At 37.4% G+C, this 27,176-nt stretch overlaps 1 protein-coding gene across 1 annotated transcript in view; it reads right to left on the bottom strand.

Moving 5' to 3' along the window:
• Positions 1–27,176, bottom strand: part of SLC9A3 (solute carrier family 9 member A3) — a 54,750-nt gene that overhangs the window by 26,950 nt on the left and 624 nt on the right. The window contains exon 2 of the mRNA XM_062568501.1: positions 2,331–2,633. Coding sequence (XP_062424485.1) covers positions 2,331–2,633 — 303 coding nt within the window. The remainder of the gene's footprint in view (positions 1–2,330; positions 2,634–27,176) is intronic.

Genomic DNA, 27,176 nt, shown 5'->3' with positions numbered 1-27,176 from the left:
GGGGTTGGACTAGATGATCTCCAGAGGTCCCTTCCAACCTTACCGATTCTATCATTCTACGATACCATGATTTGTACAAAACAGGGTCAAGAGACAAGGGATTGCTAAACCAGACTTTTACTTAAATAAATAATGCAAATTATTTCCAAGTGGTACATGGCCATTGCCTTCTTCAGCTCACACGAGTCTGGAGTGACTGCTGCCAATGGTGACACCTGAATGAGGTAAGGTTGCTGGGCCCATTTTAAGACTTCCACCCACACTCAGCACATTGCCACTGTGACCAAGATTATACAAGAAAATCTTCTGTAAGCACTAGTCGCAGCCGCAGTTATTCCAACGCAGACAACACTGCCGCGTGTGTTAGATGCTTAGGTGGAAACAGACAGCAAGATTTAGGATTAGATTCTTCCTCCTATCCAGTGAATGCAGAAGGGCCACAGTGACTGTTAGTAAATAGCAAGGTGTTGTTCTTTTTATTTGGCTTCTAAAGAAGGTCTTCCTTGTTACTATCACCTTCACTCTTTTTCTTTCTTCTGCAAATCAGTTGTAAGGATGTTAAATGTAAATAAAGAACTGTTTCTATTTATTTATGTAGGCTATCTAGGTAACCCAATTTGGATTAGCTGCTCTCATATCTGGTCAATCTTAAATAAACTAGTACAGGCCTGTTAGAAGTCTGTAAAGTTAGAAGTCTTTTTTTTTTTTTAGTACCGCTTAGTCTATAGTAGACAGACATCCTTACATTTCAGTGATATTACTTTTAACATTATTCATTGAAATTATATACAAAGTGATGCAGAAACAAAAACATCCCCTAGAACCTCAAGCAGAGGCTGCTTTGAACTCTCCTAAAAATTAAACAACTCTATATTCTCACATCTTCAGCACAACTTTTCACAAGTATTGAACCCATTCCTTGCTACCAACTTGGAGGTCAACAACATGCATTTAAGGGGTACTGGGTATGTATCAGATACATATTTTGAAGTCCTACTTAGCTTTGCTTAGGAATGACACAGTTTGAATCAAGGACAGACTTCTCTAGCCTTTTCCGTAATTGAAATTAAAATTGATTTCCTGGGAGTTATTGCCTCTCCTTCTTCTTAAATGGTTCTGACTGAGAGGTTGAAACCTGTTCTGATTATTCCTGAATGGGGAAGACAACTTTATTTGGCTATGCTCTCTCTGCTCTTAGAAGGCACTCTTTGCAGTCTTAAGTGATTTGAAGGGAAAGGGGAAACAGAAAAGAAATGACAAAAAAAAAGTTCTTTTCTGCACCGTTGTCAACTTCTGACATTTGAGGCACTCTTTTATCTGGACTGAAAAGGTAGCACATGGTAAATTACCCAGAGTTGGGTTTTACAGCACTGTGGTTAGAGAGCAGCCCAACGACTAGCCAGTGATGGCCTTGTTGTACACCGTAACACACATCTTGGCTTCTTGGGGACACTCACTCAGTCGGGGGTCTCAGGGCCAGGTGCCAAGAACAGATGGGCAGAGTGAACAGCCACAGCAGCAATCACATTGGTACAGCTCTCAGTAGCAGTTAGGTGTGCCCTATCAGGACCTTCCTGAACTTGCTGACCTAATACAATTTGGAGAATTTCCTTTTGTACTAGAAAGGCTTTTGAGCTTCTTCAGTATGGGCACTAAAAAAGAATGGATAGGATGCCTGTTTTGAAACACATGCAGACCCTATGTAGTGAAAATTACTGTTGTTCAGCTTATGTGTACACCACCCCTGCAGAGAAGATTCAGAATTGCTGTTCTGTGCCTGTTATAGTGCCCCATGATGTTGTAGGACGGTGAAGACAATGAAGACTTCTCACATGCACTACTTGACCTTCACTTATGCTACTAAGGCTTCGCTTACAGTTTCTAACCTCAGAAGACAAAATACAGATCTGTCATGCATACATATGCACTCAACAGCTATTGCTTACTTAATATTAGAGCTGTCTGAAGGAAGACACTTCCATTTCATGGTAACTTTGAAGGTTATTTCACAGCAGAAAGAAACAAGCCCTTCAGAGTGTATTTCTGTCTAGAGGTCCATTGGCAAGATGGATCTTGAACTTGATCCTGAGAGTGTACACACACATAATTTAGAGTGGGGAAATATGAGAGACTTAAGTTCAAGTCCCTTTTGTGTTTGATTCAGAGAGGAGCTTTCAGATCATTCTGAAATTTGCTTAAAAATATTACAAATGTCTCCAGTTAAAATTGCATTTTTCTACTGGAAAGATTTGTTAAGCATAAGTATCACCCTACTCTAAAAGCTGGCATCCATTAGCATTTACAGTTGTGCCTTAACAGAGGAAACTTACCCATTATTCCTGTCAAGTAGACGCCATAGAGCGATAAGCCAGTAGTGGCAGCATTCCAGACTGTCCCAATGACAGCATACAGAAGGATGGAACCAAGGTTTCCAAAAAACAATCTATTTGGCATAAAATATCCAGCGTCCAATACAATAGGGGGCAGCAGGTAGAAGAAAAATACAGTTGGTGTAAGGGTGAAGGAGGCAATGTGGTCTGCTGCCCATACTATGCCACCAAGAAAGAGACCAAGAACAATCAGCAGAGCGCTCTCTGGAACCACCCGCGTGACTTTGTGGGACAAGTGGAAAACTGCAGTGGAAAAGAAGAACAGTACGTTAGACCTGGAGTGAAGAAACAATTTGTCAGAATAATTGTTGTTAGCTTGGAATTTTGACTGCATACACACTTCCTGCTTTTATTGCTATTAGACCTCAAAGCATGAATGAAATGCATGGTATACAGACTGTATCAGAACCAAGAACCCACTCATTTATAAAATAAAAAGATTGATTTTAAAATTACATTCAGCAGCCATTTTTAATTCACATTTCAACTTATATGAAAATTCCATGTTTTATGTATATATATTTTTATGTATATGTATATACCCATATATTATATATATCTCCATATCCGTATATATGTGTGTGTGTGTGTATATATATATACACACACACACACATATATATACGTTGGATTATGTTCACTATGTAAGATCTGTTTTAGGGAAAGATAGTGCCCTTTGCAAAGCAGTAAGGGCAAGACTGCAAGAAATGCTAGAAGTGCTGGAAATTTATGACTACATGGTTTATTTCTATATATAAAATATACATCTAACCTCACAACATATGTCTTTAAAATAAGCTGTATAATAATAACTTTATTGAAGGATGGGAGGAGAAGAATGACAAAAAAAGTGTTAATTTCAAGAAAAATCTTCATAAATTTATGAAGAATATTACATTACAATGTAGCCTGCAACAAGAGCAAAATGAAACTGATAATATGGGAAATCTCTGATGGCTCTTTTCCTCAAAATTTCCCCAGCAAGGATTTCAGTTAATTCACAGGCTTTTTGAAGGAATTGGAGCTTTAGTGGCAACATTACACCTCCTATTCTGCATTCTCCATGCACAGGTATATTCATGGTGAAAGGTTCTGCATGAGGCTACTTCCTTTTGTGTAAATGGTGTCATAAAATTTGTTTCTTACAGTGGTACTTAAAATATGGTAACATAGCCAATGGACAGTATATTTTATGTATTAAAGAATAACATGTAATGGTATGGTAAGACTATTAAACTAATCAGTAATCAGAAGGAGAGAAAAATACATAGGATTCCATGAGTGAATCTAAAGAGATGGAAACATGAGAAGGTCAAGAGAGAAAAATAGACTGTTCAGGACGATAGAACACAAGAGCATGAATATATGTATATGGCAATATGTATTTATAGAATACGTATTAGGTATCACATAAAACAAAAGCAGGAAGGAGAACAGACAGAAGATAAGCTCATGAAAAAGAACATGAAAAAGGAGGAAGCAACAAAGATGTCTGACAATACGGAAGCATAGGTCATTTCACACAGTTAACTTCCTTGGCATTCATGTGATCTTCTTCTTCAGTTTGTCTTAAATGTTGATATGACTCAGGTGGCCCAAACTCTGATACCGACCCAATACATTGGAGTTTGTGTATGGCTTTGTATTGAAAATGTGAGTTGCAATATATGAGGAAAAAAATCCATCAAAATCCAAGAGGTTTCTCCTGGTCTGAGAAGCACTGAGACTTTTACAACTCTAATCCAAGTCAGCTCAAAACTAGTTCAGACAAGAATCAGTCACTAATCATTCCAGCTTTTTAAGATAGAGTGGAAGAATCTTCCCTATGACTCTGCAGAGGTCTTAGAACAGGGCACTTTACTCAAAGACCATTGTTTTCCCTCAGAATCTCCCAGTCAAGTATTTGTTCTAGTGAAACATTTACTAGCTACCTTTCAGAGTGTTTTAAGGGCCCCATTCCTGAGGTGCTGTCTTCACCATGGCCGCATCTACACAGACAATGTTAGGAACATTGTCCATCATTAAATTAGCACCTAGCAGTTGTACAACCTCCATGGATTCATCACAGTAGAAAACTTAAAAGGAAAAAAGAAAGCTGCCTGCCTATACCAAGGTTCCCCCTGCCACGATAAGTGCTGATGCAGGTATTTCTAAGCATTCGTAGACAAGACTTGAAAATTAATTCATGTTAGAACATATCTTAGTCTTGCTTATGCAAGTTGAGACCAGAGTGGAACTAAGACAACAGCAATCAGACATAGAAGCAAACTGCATCCAGTAAAGTTGGGTAAATCCCTGCCAGTTTTCTATAACATCTGGGTCATTTATCAATAGCTGAATAACACTTCAAAGAAAGAAACACTGTGGTGTTCATAGTTAGTTTCCTCTCTTTATAATAAAATCTCTTCTACCTTGTCTTGGGCCTGCCAAAAAGGAAAAGAAAAAGTAAAACAAAAACCAACTAGCCACAAGTGTTCAACTTTTCAAAAGCCTATACTAGTGTTATTCCCTCAGTTCTTTGAATTTCCAGTCAGTGAATTATCAACTAATTTATCACCTCACAGAGAAGGGATTACCTCCTTATCCCTGAAAATGAATGTTGCTGAGCTAGTCTTACCAACCTGAGTCTGTTTTTCCTATTGCTATGTTTGCAGATAAGCCATGACTACAAGACGCTGAAGTTAAAAGTTTAGAACAAAACTGTGCAGACTTTTCAGAATTAGATGTTGGGGAAAAGCCTGATGGCCTTTATCTAAAAATTCATATTTTGTACAATTCTCACTTTTACAATCAAGAACAAAATTTTCAGAGTAAGTGCTGAAAAGCCAACTTTTTTTTTTTCTTATAACAGTCTCCTCCTAAAAGCTAGGTGCTGCATGTTCCCAGTGAAATCAGCTATGTAGCTCCCACATCTTTCTGTGTTACCTGTAACACCAGTAAACTAGATTTGAATAGCACCAGTAATAAATTCTCCCACTCTGTTAGCTTAAGAATGCAGGCTGGGGATAGGGAACTACTACATGAAAAAGGGCTCTAATACAGGCAAGTCATCCCTCTCCTCCCTGTCCCCCTCCCCCCCCCCCAAAAAAAAAAAAAAAAGAGAAGTGAGGGAAGTGCCTTCCTTTTGTTTTTCTGTATTTAGCCCAAACACAATCTAATCCTGAACTCTAGATCAGATTTGCTTTACAGTAACTTCCTAGCTATCTCTGTAGGTAGATAGTAGAAATATAGGTAGATTAGCAGAATCATGGTATCTATGAACTTAGAAATATGTAAAAGGAAATACCAAAAAACGATGCAATTGAATGGAATAACTTCAGAATGTGATGTGGCTAGAACTTTTATCAGATGATTGAATTCATATTTCAACTTATTGATTTTTTTTTTTTTTTTTTGCTGGATGTGTGCACGAATTACATTCAATAAAAATACCATACTTTAGGTTGTGCATTATGAGTAGTTTTTGCATTTACAGGATGTTATAGACACAGATTAACTTCAAATTCAACCTCTAATTTTTTAACAGTCCATTGTCCTGCAGTTATGTCCCTGCTACACTTGGAGTTGTTACAAGCAGAGATAAGGCCAGCACATTACTCTCATACAGCTTTTTTTTACCAACCTTGCAGAGGTCCACAAAACAAAGCACGTGCCCATTACGAAGTGAAAGTATCAGAAGCTTTAGTTACATCTGCCTATCTAGCATGACTAAATATTTCAACTGGTTCAGGAATAAAACACAATCCAGCAGTTACGGGCAAGAGGTTCAGTCTGATTCTCCTGCTGTGAAAGAAGTTTACAGCGGCTCTGTAGACACTATCAAGGCCCATGTGCTGGGCTGCTCTGTGCCAGCCCCAGAGAGAAAATAATGTCTATTTTCAGTGCTGGTAATGCTGAAAACTAGATGAACATATTTTAATGAAGAGGGAGAAAGTGCAAGGAAAGAATGAAAAATAATATCCAGTCCATCGTGTGAAAAAAAATAACAATCTACAGGAAAATCTTGAGATTTGCTTCATAATTTAGGCTCTATCTACATCAGTCTAGGAATACTATTTGATGAAAAAGTTAAACATATGCCTTTTATCTGGTACATGTTAAACCCAGCTTGAAAATGGTTGGACTGGCTAGTGTGTAAACTGTGTTTAAATTCAAGCTGAGCATCAGCAGAAGCTTTCTACAAAGTAGAGAAACAATTACATAGTATAAACTTCCTGTTAAAACTTTTCCTGACACTGCCTTTGAGAACCAAGGAAGGGGACTGTGACATTTAAAATGTCTGACAAAGAAAACAAAACAAAATAACAATCCGTGATTTGATAGCTGCATCCAGTTTATTTTTAATCAAATAAAAAAAATATACTTTGAGAAATAAGTTATTTTTAATCACCTTTTAAGAATGCAGTAACTTAGATGAAATCCTACAGTGGAATTCAGAGCATTCAATGAACAGTCTGTTTCTTTCTAAGAGAGACCATCTGAGACTGCTTTGCAGAAAAGGATTCAACAAAATAACCTTTTTTTCTCATTCACTGGATAAAATGAAGACACAAATGATTATTTAACAAGTAAAAAGAACAATAACAAGAATAAAGATCAGAGAATGTGAAATTCATACTCAAGTCACTTACTATTTGTAGAAATAAAAACAAAATCTTTTTTAATTAGGATTTTCCCATATTTCTTTCCAAACTGTTTCTAACAGAACTACCTATTCAATATATGGTTTAATTTCTGGATTTATACAGTTGCTCCAACACTATCAGAAGTAGCTGATAAAACTCTCATTAATTTTCTTGGTGGAAAATCAAGGCCCAGAAAACACTGAGATAATTTTTTTCAGATAGTACTGCTGTCTCAGCCAGTTACAAAATCTACTGTGTGTGAACAATATGCAACATATCATCCTGAAAAATCAGGAACTGACTTACAATAATCCTACTAATTCTCTGTTGAAGTTTATTTCCATGTATCTTTGGATAAAATCCAAGGACTCACAATAGAGTTTAGGTTACAAAAAGACTTTTATCCTTTTTTTGGGGGGAGGGGAGGGAGGGGACCTAAGCTTTCTGTAGTTTGCATAGAAGCACAGATAAGAATTTGCAGACATTTTTCAGCTCCTCCTACCACTACCAGTGACAGATCTACTGGTCTACTGTCTGTATTTTTTCTAATACATCTAAATGTGCACTGTTAATGTGCTATTATTCTATGGTTTTGACTTCCTATTTTCACTTAGGAGGTTGAAGTTATCATATTAGGTTAAGCCATGAGTCCCTCTGATACAAGATCCTAAATGTGATTGTCTGTAACTTGTGAGAGCACTTAACAGTGACCAAGGTGATGGCTCTTACTTGGTGATTATTTATATTCTCTTTGCAGAGACGCAAATAACAACAGTATCTTCAAGGTAGTAAATAATCAGGTTCCTATAATGGCACGATATGGCAGCTACTTAAGAAAAGGCTGCAAAGGCCTTAAGAAATCCCACAAAGGAATACCCTGCCCAAAGGGCATCTTCTAACATCTCCATGCAGTTGGATTCTGCCTAGCAAGCATGAAGTTTTCACATCTTATCTCCCTTAGCTTAATAAAAGTTATTTAAAACCTGTTTAGCTCCCACACTTCCTGCAGTTTTTGCAGTTGTGCCTTCCACAGAAGAAATAAATACTACTCATTTAAAAAAATGAATTAAATTTGAAATATATTCTAATATAACACACGGAAGAATCTATCTTACCTTGCTTGTATAATTTCGAGAAATATAGCCAAACACCACTGAATCACAGCATTGTTGAGGCTGGAAGGGACCTCTGCAGATCATCTAGTCCAAACCCCTGCTCAAGCAGGGTTACCCAGGGAATGTTGCCCTGAACCCTGTCCAGGAGGCTTTGGAATATCTCCCAGGATGGAGACTCCATAATCTCTGTGGGCAGCCTGCTACAGCTCTCTGTAACCCCCCTCACAGTAAAGAAGTTTTTCCTTATATTCATATGGAATTTCCCATGTTTCAATTTGTTCCCATTGCCTCTTGTCCTATTGCTGGGCACCACTGTGAAGAGTCTGGCCCCATGCTGTTTATACCCTCTATTCACATATTTATATGCATTGAGAAGATTCCCCTCAGCCTTCTCTACTTTAGCTCTCTCAGCCTTTCCACATATGAAAGATGCTCCAGCCCTTTCATCATCTTAGTTCTTTGATGGACTCTTTCTAGCAGCTCCATGTCTCTCTCATACTGGGGAACCCAGAACTGGACACAATACTCCAGATGTGGCCTCACCAGGGTGGACTAGAGGGAAGGATCACATCCCTCAACCTGCTGGCAACTCTCTTCCTAGTGCACCCCAGGATACCATCGGCCTTCTTGGCCACAAGGGCATATTGCTGGCTCATGGTCAACTTGTCCACCAAAACTCCCAGATCCTTCTCTTCAGAGCTGCTTTCCAGTAGGTCAGCCATGACCAGCTTATGGACTAAATAGATCAAACATGGCTGGGTAGTAATGCAGTCCCAAACACTCCAGGAAGTCCCATTCAACCCATGTAATACTGTCAGGCTACTTGACAGGAGAGCAGGCCACACTGCCCGAAATACAATTCGGAGCATATGCTTTTAAGGAGGGACTATTTTGCTTCTACTGCCCTTAAAAGATGTGCGCCCCGGCCCTTCTCCTGTTCTATGTCTCTGCACATTAGCTGCAGCTTGCTGGTGGATTACAGGTCAGACTAACCATGGCCACACAGAGAGAGCAGTGACAGCGCTGTGAAAGTGTGTGGCATGGCCTAAGTAGGTTCTGTCTTTCCCTGGGCAAGTTTGCAGCCCTTATGGTGTAGAAACTATGTGTGGATGATGGGACAGAGAGAGCTATACACTTAATGGCCTTTTTTTTTTTTTTTTTTTTTTCCCATTTTCTATTTGCAAACTGCTTTATACAGTTATTTTAAGTTCTTAGTGTTCATTGATTTTTCTTATTGAGCTGTATATGTAAGAGATCCAGGTACCCTGACTTCCCCAGCATGAAGTTGAGCAATGTTTTCAAGTTACTTCTAACTATTAATTTATTAACAGTCCCATCTAGTCCCTAACCTTTATTAGCTGCCTCCAGTGCTCACCAGAGTCCTCTCATGATAATTAGAGCAATGAATGTCATTTCATGCTGCACATCACCTTATCCAGATTAATCATGAATATTTGTTAAATTTTGAGCAGTACAGATACCTTAGGAAACCTCATTGTTATGATTGTTTTGGAAAACACTTATCATTAATCACCACTAGTGCTTCTCTCTCTGTCCCTCCTTTTTTTTCTTTCCTTTTTTTTTTTTTTTTATTAATTTTTTTTTTTTAAGGAAAGGTACCATTTGTTCTCTTCCAGTGTTAGGTCACCTTGTCTTTTGTTTTGATGAGCAACTTTCTTAACACTTCTGTAGCTTCAGTCTCAAATTTCTTCAGAGGTTTTGTTACTTTGCCCGTAAGTATTTGGTGTTAATTGCTATTTATTTCACCCATTTGTTCATGAGCACATTCTTTTTGATAACTCCACTTTCTGGTTACACCTTCTACCAAGAAAATGTATTCACCTATTTTCCTTTGCAATGAAGATTGACATTGTTTCCCTACTTGCATTCATTTTATCTTTTTCTATGGCTCCCTATATATCTCAGCAGTTTAGTCCACTTACTAATTCTCTAATAAACTTCCTGCTTTTGCTATACTTGATTTCTCTTTACTTATTTATGTCTTTTACCTTCTGCTACTTCCTTACACTTCTTATCTTCATATGACCTGCCAGTTTTGTATACCTCTGTGCTGACCTTCATGACTTGACTTCATAAGTTTTCCACCTTTGAGACTACCAAACACAACATTTCTTGCCTGCATAGCTTCATGCAAACCTCACAACTAATTGCTGTTACTCACGTAGCCTGCACAGTGGATCTAAGTTTTTTAATTAAGACTATATGAACTGAAAGATCTATTTGGTCATGTAGCCAGGTTCTCCATTATCACAATGCTATATTTCATGAACCCTGTTTAGGAAGATTTTTGCTTCAGCTAAGCCTGTGTGAAGACACACCAGCGGTCGTCTCCTCATGGTTACAGACTTCCTTCTCATTTCTGACACTTTCTTCTGATTTATAGCCTGAACTTGTTCACAAATAGCTTATACCCTTTTGTTTTTGTGATAATGATGTAATTTTCTTAAACCATTCTTTTTTTCCCTAATGTTACATAGTTCTTCCAGTACCATAGGCAGATCTACATGGATTCTAATTGTGCCTACTGAAATATGTTATCAGAAACCTTCAATAGGGTACTTCACCTTCTGGTTATTAAAAAAACAAAACCAAAAAAAGCTTTGTAAGACTAGTCCAAAAACTGAACCATAATGACTTCCACTAATAATCTTCTTGTGTTTTATGATGTCCTTACCCAGTAAGGACAGCCCTGTCTTATTACTAGCTGAATTTAGACCTCAGTGAAGAAAAAAACCTCTTCCTGTGTTTTTAAAGAGTCACCACCAGTTGAAGCAAGAATCCAGACACTAAGGAACTGCCTCTCTAGTCTGTCCAGGAAATGTCTGAGCAGACTCTGGGAGGCTAAAACTGATCATATTACTTGCATTTGCCTTTTTAATCATTCACAATGGGATGCACTCAATGTTTTTTTCCTGGTCAGAAAACTGACAGCATATTTTACATCCTAACACATTCTATTCTGTGGACCTCTCAACAGTGGTGTTCTGCTGGTCTGCCATTTTGAATTGTTCATAGACAGATGTTACACTATCCCTAAAGAAAAAGCTTTTGCTAATTTCTTCTAATCAGTATTACTTGGGCAAAAATTTAATTCTCGTATCAAACAGTATCTTATGCTTTTACCAAATCTAACAAAAATTGAAAGATTTATTGAAGAAACTCAGAGATAAATATCTTGTTGTCTTATGCAACAAGATGGTACAAGAAACACTTTTTTGAATAGTGTCTTAAAGTATGCTATATGAACATGAATATGAACATATTATTTGCTTTTGATCTTGGGCAACTTCCTGAGCAAAACACAAAATCCTTCATATTGAACTTGTTTAGATGAACTGGCTAGAGTTTGGTTTCATCCAGCTCAAGGAAGCTTTCTTTATTTGCCACATATTTAATGATCACCATTTAAAAAGCTTACAGCATTACAATGAGCTCATTAAATAGGAGATTTTAGGTCCTTGCTCTCAGTAGGTGAACAATTAACAAAATAAATTAGCAATTAAAAATGTGACCAACATACAGGTCAAGGTTCCCAGCTGATAGGTCATGACACAACATAATAGCCCCAAGTCACATTCAAGGAAGTGTGTGAGTAGGCAACTATTACCTCTATGGGCAGTTAGAACATAATGAAGTTTAAACAGTTAGGGACAGATTGTCATAATTATGCCAAATAATTCTTTTTTGAAGGAACAGTCCCATTGCAAGTGTGGTAGAATGTGGCCCTTATGGAACTGAGCAGCTCTGAAAGAAAAATGGGAACAGTCAAAAATAATATTTCAAAATGAGAGCAAAGTCAACTTTAGAAACACCTTGAAATACAGTAGAGGATATAAAACAGGACAGCAGATATATCAGAAAACTCTTTGAGTTCCTATGCAAAGATATTAGATTGAAGGCTAGGTCTGAAAGATAGTCTTCACGGTCAAGTTAATACTCCTCACAGACTGAACTCAGCTAAGGATTACTGCGTTTAGGATGCTCTCTCAGTACAAATACTCCACCCTGAATACAAATATAGTTCAAATACAGCTGAACAGAATATACTAGAGCTAGGGAATAAAAGAGTCTCTGCTCCTGTTACAAACCTTTCCAACTAATGTTAAAAGGGCAGCAATAATTATACATAGAATGAGCAGTAATTTCCTGACCAGTAAGGCTGTTTTGACTAAAATGATTGCCTGAGGTCTAAAAATCCACCAGTTGATTTTACAGTACAAATTAAAAAAGCATTCCAGGGCATGAAAATAAGGTAAAAATTAATTCCTATTAAAGGCATAATCCTCCACATTTAAAATTACTATATTAAAAATAAAGACAGAAGGAATTGTTTATCTTTCTATTAAGTTTAATGTATTTTTGAAGACAATTTTAAATGTTTGAAGACAATTTTATTTTTAATATAGTAAACTATTCTAATAATATAGGAAAACTGAGTGAAATGAAGAAGTAGTAAAAAATGCTGAGTTCATTCATTTCACACAATAAATTTTAGAAAAATGATTCCTTTTGAGCTTCACTTTAACATGATAAGTGAATTAAAACAAAGATCTCAATTTGGGGATATTTTGGCTTTTACTTATAGAGATAAGGAACAGCAAAGAAATGACTTGCTAATACATATGGAAGCAGTTCTTCTGGTGCCAAGATAAATTCTGCAAGGAATTATCCAAGGCTGAATAGACAACAGAACATGTTCTTCTCCTTGACTGAGGTCCACTGTACAAAGAAAAAGGAGAAGATGGAGAAGAAAATTTAAAGAAGCCCCATAGGAGGTTCAGATGCTTTGATAACTTCTTTATGCTATAGGAAATTCCTATTCTTTTCCAAAACTGTTTCTTGCAGGGCATGGCAAGGAGGTACTATTGGTTGTTTCTTATTGGGAAGTGCATGGGAGACTGGAGGCACTAGGGGAATAGGCTAGAGGTATAGTTATCAAGGCTGCTCTAAGACATGGGGTAGGGAAGTGCTTCCCTTTCCAACCTAGGTGGTTTGCCTTGGTTCCTACACCTTTTGCTCCTCCCTGGTGAGATCCTAATCGTCCAACTGGAATGACATGGGACTACAGGGGAAGTAGTCCTGATTACATTAGTAAATTAAAATCAAAACCAGGACACTCCAATTTAGCAGTAATGCCCACAGATAAAAATTTCAGTATGAAGTATCAAGGAGCTCTCGCTTAATACCTAAAATTACTGTAATTTGAGTGAAGTTAAGAAACACATGGCTAGTTTCTGCTGAAAGCGAGTACTACTGTGCACCCTACAAGTCTTCACACAGTTGCCAGAGCCTCATGGTGAAGGAAAGGCTCCAGTAGCTTGATAAGACAAGAGTTTCATGATGGAGGACAGCTCTTGCAAATAATTTCAGAAACTCAAATACATTGTTTACATGTACTACGAATTCAGTTCATCTTAGATTCTCTAGTTGAGATTATTTGTATTAATAAGTCAGAATCAGTCTAAGGTGAAACAGTCCCTATTGCTAAAAGCAAATAGCAAAAAAAAAAAAAAAAAAAAAAAAAAAGTTCTACACGTAAAGGATTAAGTCTTTGCTTATATCCCTCAGTGATATATTTTGGATTCCAAAGCTTTTTCATGGATGAGATGGAGAAGAAGCAGATAGATAGAAACCTATTTCTATGAGAATGCTGATGAAATTACTTGTAACTCACCTATTTCTCCAAATACAAAACCTTTTGTGGAGTTTTACTTAATGGCGGAACGAGTCTTTGAGCATTAATAGTGCTAGTCAGAAAGAAGAAAGTGCAATCTTCACCAATCCCAGTTGGGAGTTTCTGGCTTAGACAACAGAGAGCAAAATACTTTGCACATGTCCTTACTGGGTGCACTCTTTCCTGCCCACAAAGAAAATATGTTGCTCAGCAATCCAGCTACATGATTTATTTTTCCACAGATTTATGAAGAGCAAAGTCCAGCCTAATTTCTATCACTCTTTTTGCAAATGGCTCTGAGATACTGCTGTTATTGAATATCCTTTAACATGGATTTTGATTTTTCTCTTTACTCACAGCTTTTCTGATGAAGTAATACATTAACTTTCATGCCTTCTTCATTGTCTCACTTGAGAGGTGAAGTACACAGTGATAATAGCAGAAGGAATAGTGGATTGAGCAATGTCCTTATACTGCAAAATGTAGTACATGGAAAACAGCTTTGATGTTTTGAAATGGGGTAGGAAGGTGATAATAAGGCAGCTATTTTTTCAGTTATGCATTAGTGTTTTGTACTGTATACACAAGGAAAATGAGAAAGGTTAGCTTTGCTAAGCATGCAAAGGGAAGTTTACAAGGAGATTAGCTTAAGCTAATCTGCCACACTGAAGAAAGAAAAAGAAGAAAAAATCCTGAGCTGTCTAAGGCTGTATTTGAAACTGCTCACAACTGAAATGTTCTAGCTACTGCTAATGACTATCTGTTTCAAGAAAAAAGGGAGGGTAGAAATAAAACGCAAATTTTCTCCTAATTAAAAAACAACATACCAGAATGTCATACACATAGAATAACATGATACAATGTACAAAACCATATCAACGTAAGATTCTATGCTTTACGTAGAAAAAAATGGGTTATCTGTTAGCATGGGGTAATATGTCTAAAAGTATCTGTGTGAAAATTCATTAGTGAGTGAGCAGTAAGAATTCAGTGCGAGCCAAATGTTACACCATGTACATGCAGAGAAGTGTCTGCTTTTTTGTCTGCTTGTACCACATATGAGCTTAATTTCACTATAGGAAATAAAATTATTTATGCTCAGATAAAATCAGAGGCAAGAGAAAGCTTATATCTGAAAAATGTGTATGTGGACTTAATTCTATATGAAATAGTGTAGCATCTTCATACATAGGAAAAGGCCAGGATAGTTTCTGAAAAAAAAAATATTGGGGTGAAAAAGCACTAACCCAATAGAAATACCTAGTTGAACTGACATTGCTTTATACCAGTGTAAATGAATGTGGACAGGTCAGTCATACTTGTGTTCCAAAACACAGTGTTGTGAACTGCTAGACTCCATAGTTTTCTGCTAGTATTGCTTTTTCCACTCATCTCTGGAAATTTGGCACCTGATACTCTGCTAGACCTGACAGAGTGAAAGATGAACAAAACTCAAGATGGAAAGTTGCAGCTGAATTTTCCTTAAATATGTGGATCCTGCACTTTCTGCTATGTCAGCTAGTACCTAAGTAGTATTTCACTGTTTTCATTTCAGTAATGAGATTTTAGTTTGCCAATAAATAAATCTGCTTGGTGATTTATTCATACTGCAGTAATACTCCAATCTGATGTGTACTTCCCGATGCACGGGGTTGCTTATCAGGCTTCTTTCATTCACGGCTTAGCAACTGTTTCTGATGCTACAGCATGACAGTGCTGCAGGAGCTGTTGGATATGGCACTACATCACTGGACTACCGTCACAAATCATCTATCATATGCAGGTATGTAGACCAGCATACAGCTCCTACCGATGTTCGCAATGTTGGAGTCCTCCATCCTGTGACACAGAACAGGCTACATCAGGCAGTACTAGGAAAATGGTGGCTACAGACCACCTACCCTTACTTTTTCTGAACATAACAGCTTCAGGACCCATATGCGAGCTCAGCTTCCACCCTCAGCAGCAGGTTTATCTTGGACTGGTTTTAATCTTTACTTCTTAATCACAATAAATAGAAGGAAACTTCAGACTTTCTCCTGCTGTTTTTGCATCCTCATCTTTCAAACACCAAGGGAATATGCCTTGAAATGTTTCACTATGCTTTTTAGTAAGGTAAACCACATGTGATATTTCTTAGGAAAGTCCGAAGAATAAAGAAGCCCTACCAAGTGTTCAAAATGAAATGCTTTGCCTCGAAGGAAAAAGCTATATATTAAAAAAAAAAAAAAAAAAAAAAAAAAAAAAAAAAAAGCTTTTTCTTCAGCACAAATATTCAAGACATGAAAACAAGATGTACTTCTGTTACTGAAATGCTTAGGAACATACGGTTGCAAATAAGATTAATGTATTATGTACTAAAGAATTGCCACTCCCCTTTGCCCCATGATAAATGTGACAGCCCTTTCTTTAGACTCATACATGAAGAGTAATACCCTTGTCCTCAAACCAGAGCATGGCTGAAAGTTGACTGAATTAACTGAGGCAGAGAGGGTGATGGCGAGGTAAATGACAAGGTATTTATCTTTTGCTGAGTTCAATCCCATATCTGTCACACTGAGAAAAGATGAGTGGTTTCTGAGCTTGATATAATTTTTATTTCTAATAAAATCTGGGAAGATTGCATAAGTTTTTCTAAATACTATCAAGAAAAAAAAGTAATATAAGACATCTCTTTTAAGTTTTCACCCCTATAGAGCTCTCTTATGTCTGTCCATCCATAACACCCTGCACAACCACCAAAACCCAAGCTAGCTCCCATCTTCCTTGTTTTCCTTTCATTCTTTTTGTTCTAGAATTATAAGTTTGCTGTATTAGAGATTGTGGAACTCACACAAAAAAAAGAAGAAGAATAGATACTAACAAAGTAGAAAAAAGATATACATTTCAAACTCTCGGCAACTATGGATAGCTGCTCTATACTTTTTTTTTTTTTTTTTTTTTTTTAACTTGTGAGATATAAGCATATACAGATCAGCAATGATGTAGCACCTGGCCTAGATACAATGAAGATTTACAGGATTATTGGAGGCAGATAGGAAGGTGGCTCCGTAATTTGAAGCAATACTTAGCATAGCACTGAACAGATCAGAGCAATGCAGACTATTTATCTCATCTAGAAGCTACCTTGTTAGTGGAAGAAAAATAAGCCATGCTATGCATTTTTCCTTTACCCATCTAAAAGGTAGTATCCTCTAACAGACACTGTACTCCACAGGGCAACATATAGAGCCACAGATAAGTCACCCTGAGGTCCTCTTGAATCTTTATAGAGCAAAGTCTAAAAAAATCTTACATTGCCTGTTCATGCTACGAGATTATGACTAATAGCCATATTTACAGAATCTGTCAGGCAGTAGTTTATGACAAAATCCTTTTACCGAATGGAAGAACTGTTATCAGAAGACCTCTTGAACTGTGGCCAAATATTTATCTCTTCTATGGTAACAAATGAACATAAATTAAGAAATAAATACTTTAGTGAAAAGATCTGTATAGCGACCGAATGTTAAGATGTCCATGGAACCATTACTTTCTAGTCTCTTTCCTTTTTCCCTCACAATCTAATTATATAATTTCTATGCAATATATATAATAACACCCTCATTTGTCTCTTCCTTCCTGTCCTTTCTCTCTTTTTTGTCCTACTTTTTAATCTTTTTTCCCTTATTGATCAATACACTGATCAATACAAAACTGTTTTTTATTTGAATGTGGACTGTCTTACTCAGCTCATCATGGTTGAAAAACTGTGCATGCAACTTAAATTAGTTGTTTACCTATAAATGTATCTATTGATTGCACTTCCACATGGCAACTATTATGGTAGAAAATATTACAGTAATGCATGAAAATAAACATAGTATTTATGGAATATTTCTGCTTAGGAAAAAAAAGAGTACTCTATCCTTCACTAATGATCATCCACTTCAACTAATCTAAATAGATAACAGAGCTCAAATACCCTCCAAAAATGTACCCTGAAATAATACCAGTCTGAAAGGGGAAATGCCATCTTAGCTAAAGTACAATCTTCCACCATCCATTTTGAAGTGAAACAAAGATGGGAGATAAATGAGTATCATACAAGAAAGTGACAGGAGACCACCATGATCATAACTGCCAAGGACTCAGAGATTTCCTAGTCTTTCCTGAAGGGGAGGAAAGGACTGTAATGATGACACCGCATAGTTCTGCCTGAGTTTTGTTTTGCTTTTCTGTAGGAGGACCATGGGAGGCTTCCTGAGAAAATCCTGTTATAAATGGGGAAGCTGAGCTGGGATAAAAAAAAGTACCAGCGTTGCAATTGAAGCAAGTGAAAGACCCAGAAATAACACCTACTTCATTCAGAGAAGGGCTGCAGAAGTGTGCTTTCTGCTATGCAGTTGTAAGCAGAAGAGGAATGTGGAGCAGATCTATCACCATGTTTTGCAAGAATTAGGGAACAGCACATCCAGCACCTCCAGGTTTGCACATGTTCCTGCTGAATTAGCTACATACAGCTTGAATTTGGCACTACCAGTTAATAGTCCTCACTACTAGACATTCTAGTTAAGTAATACTATTCCTTGGAACATCAGTTCATCACAGAGAATGATTTAATTTAATTGAAACAAGAGGTGGACCTTGCACTGTATCAGTTAGCAGAAGGCAGAAGAGTGGGCGACAGCTTATCCAAACCAGTGAAAGCAAATAGGAGCCATTCTGATCAGAAAAAGTCTGGGTTAGAGGAGAGTTGAACTTTTTCCTGGCATCTTGTCATTCCTTTCTTTAACTCACGATGGCATGGCCCAGTATTAACACCATATAGTCCCCTCCCTTCTGTATGTTAGCATTCTCCACTTAATCAAAGTACACTAGTTCCATCAAGAGAGGCAGCAGAAGTGTTGCTTTCTTTGACCATGTACAGTGCAGATAAAGTTCCTTACTCCTATGGACACTGCCAATCCAGAGACCAGGTTCTGCAGGTCTGGCTCTAAAGCAGACCCAGTGCCCAGTAAAAATATTACTGAACTAGATGTCTATGTCACAGGAGACTATTCCTGTATTCTTCCTTCCCAGCCCTCAGCTTCTGGGACAGTTACACCATGGGAGCAGGGATTTAAGCATTAAACACAGTCACTTCTCACTGGCTGACCCAGTTTGAAAGGTTACTTTTTCCCAGTCCCACTACTGTCCCAAAGTTGTCCCCAAAACTAAGACAACAGAATGGCACGTGTGAGGATCTTAACTGCTTCAGGGCTAAAGCTGGCAACTTAATTCAAAACGGGTCCTACAGTAATTTAGACTAACTCTCTATGCAATGAAACAGAAGAGGAAGCATTCAAACACCATTTCATTTCATTCAATCTGCCATGAATGCAGTTAAACAACTAAATAAAAGTTAAGTGAATGTACATCTAAGCTGTTGAGGCTTGAAAATCTACCTACAGATTTCTAGCAGTATTGCTACACCGCTGCAGTAGAAGTATTTAATTGTAATACATCCATACTGCACTTATTTTTGGTTATTACATATATTAAATCATCACATTACAATTATACCTCCAGTACATGTGTTAGTATTAATGTACTTATATTAACATAAATCCATCTTATACCAACCTATGTCATCTTGTCCCTGAATATCATTATACAACTGACCCAATATAACAATATCCATGTCAATGAAGGAGTTGCAATGTTTTAACTGTGACAAAGTACGTGACATAAAAACAAAACTGTGTTTAGATAAGTTGCTGCAGTAGTTTACAATCTGTTTACACTTGGGAAATTTTCATAAGCACCAGTAAAATTTTACTGGCTCAAGAATTTATAGGTCTCTGAATATTTCATACAAAGTCTTCAAAAGCCAACTTTTTGAAGGAAGTAAATCCATAAAGCTTCTATAAGCAACATGAAATAGGTTGCCTAGAGAGGTTGTGGAGTCTCCTTCTCTGGAGATATTCAAAGCCCGCCTGGATGCAACCCTGTCTAACATGCTCTAGGTGACTCTGCTTGAACAGGGGGGTTGGACTACATGATCTCCAGAGGTGCCTTCCAACCTTACAGATTCTGTGATCCTCTTTTCATTTTTTAAAAAATGTAGTAGATGCAGAGAAAATGTTTAAAAATATAACCAAATGATTTCTAAAACCAGCACATAATCTACTTGGGAATTTTTGTTTCTTCAGTTCTAGTATTTGGGATTGGCAAAAGGGCAAGACATTTTTCCCTTTAATAAATAAATGCAGAACTCACCTAGGCATGTATTAGTAAATCCAAAATGACTTCTTTTACTTTCAGTTATTGAAAAGAGAAACCTCCCCAGATCTACCCACTTTAAAACCCTGCTTTTGCTTAGACCTTTCAGAACATCTTTCAGTTTTCTTCTTCCATGAGCAGTCATTAACTATTCGTGCCTTAATTAAAAATGTTTCCACCTGAGGTCTTGCATTCCATCCTGGCTCTTCCTTGTCAGCCTGCAGTTTCAGTATTTATGACTTTACAGTGCTTTACATTGCAGCCAACTGGGTATCACCTCACCCTTTTCATAGAGGTGAATGGTTTGTAAACTCTTTTATAAAAGGAATCAAAATATTATAACACAGTTCAGCCAGCCAGCCATACTTTCCAGTTTACAAAGACTGTTTTTAATAGTCTATAATTGTAAATGGATTCCACTTGGTAGCAAGTTAAAGAATAATGAGAGCCCTTAGTCCCTTGGGACATTAGTTTACTTGCACTAAAAGTAAACAAAGAATATTCAGTTAAGAAATGTTCTTCTAAGTATTTGGACATGGCATTTCATCTTGAAAGAGAATGGGCTATACAGAGGCTACAGAAAAACAGTCATCAGTCCATTTCTGAAGTTACCACTTCAGAGCAATTAAAACATGGCAAATAGAGAGGAAAGGAGTTTTGAACTCAAAGCATTTCTTTAAGTAAGCTGATGGTGAAACTCACTGACTTTTGATAGACATCCAGTGACAAGAGCCAAAATCACTGGAAATTGGACTTTGTTACAGCTGGGTCCAAATAATGAATCATGATTTTCAATACTGACATCCCTACTACAACTCTCTACCACTCAATATTCCACAAAACCAAAGGAGTCCTTGCTAAGCCTTTCTGCTGCAGAAGTGGTGTACCCTGGTTGTGCCTAGAACTTGTCAGCCTGTGGTCTGCTGCATTACCACATGAGAGACTCTCAATAAATTTGGGGTTTTGTAGATTGCTCTTAGTAATAAGAGGCTTTAGTTCTGAAAACAGTAAATCAATGTTTTCAACAACCCTACAACTACAATATTAAAAGGATCGCATTGTTCTACAGAGAACGCCGAGCACTTTGCACACAGGTGCCTGCGAGTAATTGATGGCAGAGATCCTCTCTTAGGTATGCATGCCTGCCGTGTATTCAACTCAGGGCCATTCTCAAAATGCCATTGTTTTCTTATGTAATTCACACAAGTTGCCATTGTATATTTGCTGTTCACCAGGGGATGTAATCCGAATCTTGTAGAATTATACTGTCCTGATATCTTCTTCCTTACTCTAAATAATTAAGACTTGCGACTCGCAGGACTTGGGGGAGGGGAAGGAGAGAAGAGAAGCATGTGTTTCAGGGAGGCAAGAAGGACAGGGAAAGGACGAGGGGCATATAAGAGTAAAATGGAAACAAAATGCAGAAACAACATCCATTTATAGATTGTAAATTTAATAAAGACACAGCTTACACTGTTGTGCCTAGAACTGGAAATGCTAAGCTATTACTCCATGTTGGAAACCTGCTTTTTGGTTGTCTACAACATGTACGTAAGTTAATTCCCCAGAAGGCAGAGATCATACTCTACTTAATATTGCCAGCTTTAAGGTATTCTCAACAGCATTCTACAAGAGGAAATACAGTGTCTTACCAACATGAAGATACCTCAGTTATATAATACAGTCGCCAACACAAATGGATAGCATTTTTATGTAATTGCTTTGCTACCGTAAGAGAGATAATAAAGAGATATATCCAGGAAGGAAGGAAATGTAGGTGCCTCCTTTATAAATGCCAACCCATCCCAGCTTCCCCTGAGATCCATGAAAAAAAAAATGTCCAAGTCCTTATCACTTCTGAAACAATAAAGCAAGAAATACAGTACAAGACATTTCTCTTTATCAAGTATCTTCCCTTAGGCTAGGGTTTAGGTTATGGGGGAAGGTTACCAAGACCAGTCTTACTAGTCACAGTGCAGAGTCATTTTTCACTTTATCACTTGGTGCTAATGAAAACAGCACTTTACGGGCACTACAGTCGTGACAAGGCTGGCACTTCATCCTTTCACTTTGCAGGCTTGGTAGTATCCTCACCATCTGAGACTCTCACACCCTTTTCAGTTAAACATTTCCCATAAAGTTCTGCTAAGCATCCTTCAACATTTCTTCCTATACGTATTATTTACTGATAAGGGACAAACAGAATGGCCAACAGAACATTCTTAATTTTTTTTTTTTTTCCTCTGAGTAATTGACTATTTTCACTTCTACTAAAATGCCTGGAGTGAAACAGGCTTTTGTTTTGACAGTTTGCTTTGGAGCAAGGGGTAATGATTTCTTTAAAAAAGATATTGCCCAGGGGTCTAAATTGGGAGGGTTGTTAGTCCTGCATTTCACAGCTTCTTCGCTAGCCCATCCCTAACATGCTTAAAATTCTCCACAGCAGCGTTGGTGTTAACAAAATCCTCCATCTGAAAAGCTCCCTTCTCTAAATATGTATCAGCTCTCAGAATAGTTCTAGACAATATAAAGAATCCTGCATATGTAGGAATTAGAACATTTATAAGAGACTTGGAACTTCTCAGGTCATAGGATCTAAGTGTTTCGAGAGCTGGGGAACCAAAGGAAAACTGACATGATGAAAATAAATTTGATAAAGACTTACATTCAAGTCAATTTATTTATAGGCATAATAATTACCTTGATTTTAGGGTAGCTTGCGGCTGGGATTTCAGTAAAAGAAACTGATAGAACTCATGCTACTGATTCAAAAGAGGCACTCCTATCTCTATAAGCTTAGAGATAGGATGCATTTTATGACATATTGGGGATGATGGATTCAACAAGTCCATCGGATAGCACCTTTCTGAAATATCATTGAGAGCCTTCTCCACAGTGATCATTATTATTGAATCCCACCTCCCCACTTCTCCTCTGAAGGACTGGCATTTCTGAAGATGGATTTATCAGCTGCCCTGCATTCAAATTTCTCTACTACTTCTAAGTTTATATAACAGACTTCAGAGTTTAAGGGTAACTATGCAGACGTAAATAAAGCTTTTGTGACATTCCTAGATGAAGCATAAATTATACTAACAAAAGGAATCAGCAAAGAGGTTTGAATTAGATAACGAAAGGGCAGCATACCCTTTCCCATTCCTGTCCATAGCTGCCCACTCTGTTTATTTTGCACCATCTACAATGCTTATCTGACCACATTTAGCAAATTCAGGGAGCTAAATGGGCAGAAACACTACCTTGAAAATAAAGAGTAGGTGCTAGTGGTGTGGAGGGAAGGTGGGGTTGGCCACTTTCTCTCTCAAATGGGTACCAGTATTGGTGCAAACATGGGACAGACAGACAAAGAATGGAAAAGTGGGATGACCTTTTTAACAGCAGCAGTTAACATAATCTAGCCAATCTGGTCATACTGGAACAATTACACTGGTAAAACTTTCCAGAGAAGAGACCTTCCCTGGGTAGATCAGTAAAGCACAAGGTTAATAGGTAAGATGACAGAGGTAAAGGCAAGTTTTACTATTCAGACTTCAGGTAGGTAACGTAACAGGTGACAGTGAGGCTCATTATATTACCATGTTACCACTGGGGGGAAACAAACAAACAAAAAACAAAAACAAACAAACAAAAAAAAAAAAAAAAAAAAAAACCCAAGGTGTTCTGTACTTTTATTATTATTGTAGGATAAGCAATTAACTATCCTAATGAAAAACACTGTTGTACACAAAAGGGTGCAAATCACAGGAATTTTACAGCAAGTTCCCCAGCTTAGTACACAATGAAAAATACAAGTACAATCTCTCTCCCTCCTAGTATTTTGAGCAAATAAAATAGCATACAGTGAACCCCCCCCCAGTAAAAAACATATCATTTTAGGCAATAGCCAGTGTCTTCAAAAAAAAACTTGTAAAATGAAACAATTTATCTATTTTTTCCCCTCTTCTCTTGAGCTTGTTATTCCTTTCCTTCTATATGTTTACAAAGTTGTTTTTTGATCCCATCTACTTCTGGCTTATGCTATAGTAAACTCATCTCTTGATGTGTTTGTTGCCTACATTCCTGTTTATTAGGAGGTTATTTTCAAGATGTGCTCTATTCAAGACAGAGGAGGAGAACATGGTGAAGTGAGCTTAGAAAGTATGTGTAATGCTGGTCAGTATGCACATGTCTTTAATTAAGAAGTCAGGAATATACAGTGCAAGTATGTTGAATAAAAGTGTTACATCCCTTATCAACATAGTATTTACTTGTACATTAGGGCTTTTCCTAGTGTAACTTAGTTTAGCTAAGTATTTATCTGTATGTATTCATACAAAATACATTGTGCATGTGCATGCACGCATATGTTTTTCATTGATATTGCTTCTTCCTTTTGGAAGAGTGGAGTATAAGGAAGTGGACTCTTGAAGTCCACTAGAAGTGTTTCACAGGTGTACCTCATGTACCTTCTTCATGAAGATAAGATGTTTTTAAGGATTAGCTTTACACATGTGAGTAGTTTATTGGCCTTATCCCATAAGGACACTCATTTGTAGTGATAAGAGAGCCTATCAAAAGCGGAAATAAAGATCATTAGCCCAAGTGGAACACTCTGTACCTTAGAATAAAGAGTTGTAACTGATTTGATCCTCTTTGAAATGTTCCAATACATAAATAGTACCCTGAGAGGCATCAAAAGTTTCATACTAGAATAAGACAAATTAATCATTTTCCTGTAGTGCATGAAAGTCAGCTGTATGAAGAGTCTTCCACAGTTTTATTTGTAGCAATACTTAGACTTGCCCCCAAGAAATAAGTATCCTTCCCCCCGAGAGAGAGAGAGAGAGAGAGAGAGAGAGAGAGGCTGCTTTTCCACAAAGCCCAAAACACTAGGTGCTTCTTTGTGCAGTTCAGATGCTTAGAAAATTTCATAAGCAATGATTTGTTACAAAACACTATGTCAGGACTAATTTGTATTCTATACGTACATAACAGGAATATCAAGTCTCAGTAGAGCCACATGAATCCCCTATTAAATGCACCCTCCTCCAACCCATATAAAATATGGAAATTAATCAGTTTTATCAAACAAATAAAAACTAAGATTTTTCCAAAGCAAAAAGATATAAGATCTTGTACAATTTTCATCCCAAGCTTTCAATAATAGGTCAAGTTGCTGCAATTCCCAGAATACTCTTTGATAGCCCAATTGCCATCAAAACCTATCCACCAGTAAGATCTCTATCATCCACTGTAGCTGTCAAGAGGCAAACCTGAATGTGAGAACTGTTCATCATCCTACTGAACAACAGACAGCAAAGGCTATGGTTTAACTCTGCTGTTTTCACAGGGGCAGATGTTCTGTTTTCTTCCTCAGCTCTTTTACGTCTGCTTTTGGAAATGATCTTCTTGGTCTTGGAATTTTTCCTCTTCAAAACCTTCTAATCTGTTTCTGGTCTACTTTCCAGGGCCTTTGACACACCCCAGCTGGTAGGAGGCTGATAGGCTTCCTTGTCCTTCGGTGACCTTTCCTGTTGGGTTGTATGGACCCTTCCATGCTTTCTGCTTCAACCAGCTGTTGAACAGCAAGTTCTACAGCTTATCTGTATTTTATTTGTGGCTAGTGGGGAGACCAGGGAGATTCATAGGCTCTTAGAGGAGCACAGCAGTTGTCCATTGCTTCTTCAGAGACTACAGCCAGCAGATTATGGCATTACAATTACAAGTGTGGAGAGAGAAGAGAATGAAGTTTGAGAGCTTTGGGGAAGAAAACTCATGCAGAAAAAGGTAGATGCTGTCTACCAGTAGGTGACACACTGTGTAGCTGTGAAAGGAGCGCAAATAATTTAAAAATAGAACCAGTGACATTCAGTTCCCAAACTTCTTACTTTTGTTCTGAAGTAATGCTGCACAAAATCCAAGAACACTTAGTACTTTATCAAGAGTTCATAGGTATACTGAGTACTTCATGGTAAAAACAGCTCATCTTAATCCAGGCTCATCTTAATCCAGGCCATTACAATTTAAATACAGGACAATCCCACTATTAGCTGTACAGTGTTTCTGACACAGCACTGATACAGCTATGCAGCACAAATATTACTCTGTACAGCAGTGGCACATATACAAAACAGTCAATCCTTAATAACACAAAGCCAAATATTAACTTAGAAGAATATCTCAAGATATTCAACCTAGAAAACTGTTTTAGAACAAGTTTATAGGGACACAGGCACTTTTTCCTGCATTTGCTCTTCCCATCTTTCTAGTTGATATAGCCCATCAATAAGTAAGTTAAATCAAAATTACATTTTTTCTATAATCTCAATTCATTAACTATCTGAACATAAAGTATTTATGAAGTGTAGTCCTGCAGTGAACCAGATAGAGATATGAAAGTTATTTATGGACAGGTAAACAACTGAAGCCCAAGATGCTGGTATTGAGGGGAGAAGAATCCCACCAAGTTTTACAAGATCATCTGTTAATAACTTTTAAATCATTTTATTAGTGTTTATTTGTATTTGGAGACAACACTTTCCATTCAAACCTTATTGCATTTAGCTTGTGCATTGGACAGCACAGGTATACATGGTCTATTTACATCACTGATTGTGTGACATGCAAACAAGGTCTATGGAGGGCGATTCTGTTATCTCCAGATAGTGTTATCAATATAAGTACAGAAAAGCATTTGCATGATTTTCAGTTAAGAGGCCTTCAAAATCTGTCCCAACTTAGAGGGCATTATCAATATAAGATTGCTTTTGGCAAAGTCTTGGGCTTCAGAACACAGAAGTTAGAGCATACATAAGTTTACACATACAAGTTTACTCATACTCCAGTTGCTAAGTCCTTGCTTTTCACTCATTTTATTTTCTTGACTTAAATTCTGTGTGCTCTAAAGTCTGTATGTTGTCAGCTGCGTTCTATGGACTGATAAAACCTACTACATTCTCTACAAACTGTTTTCTTGTTCTCTACAAGCTCTGTTTTCTTGTTCTCTTTCAAGCAATGCACAGCAGAACAGAGAATGCTAAGTTTGTGTAAGTGTTGCTTCCAGTGTTTATTTGTGAGAGTGTTAGCTAATGTAACTACCAATCATAACCAG

Source organism: Rhea pennata, chromosome 2, assembly GCF_028389875.1.
Source record: "Rhea pennata isolate bPtePen1 chromosome 2, bPtePen1.pri, whole genome shotgun sequence".
In the NCBI taxonomy this organism is placed as follows: domain Eukaryota; kingdom Metazoa; phylum Chordata; class Aves; order Rheiformes; family Rheidae; genus Rhea; species Rhea pennata.
The sequence above is the reverse complement of the archived record's forward strand: the minus strand, read 5'-3'. Positions and strand labels throughout refer to the sequence as shown.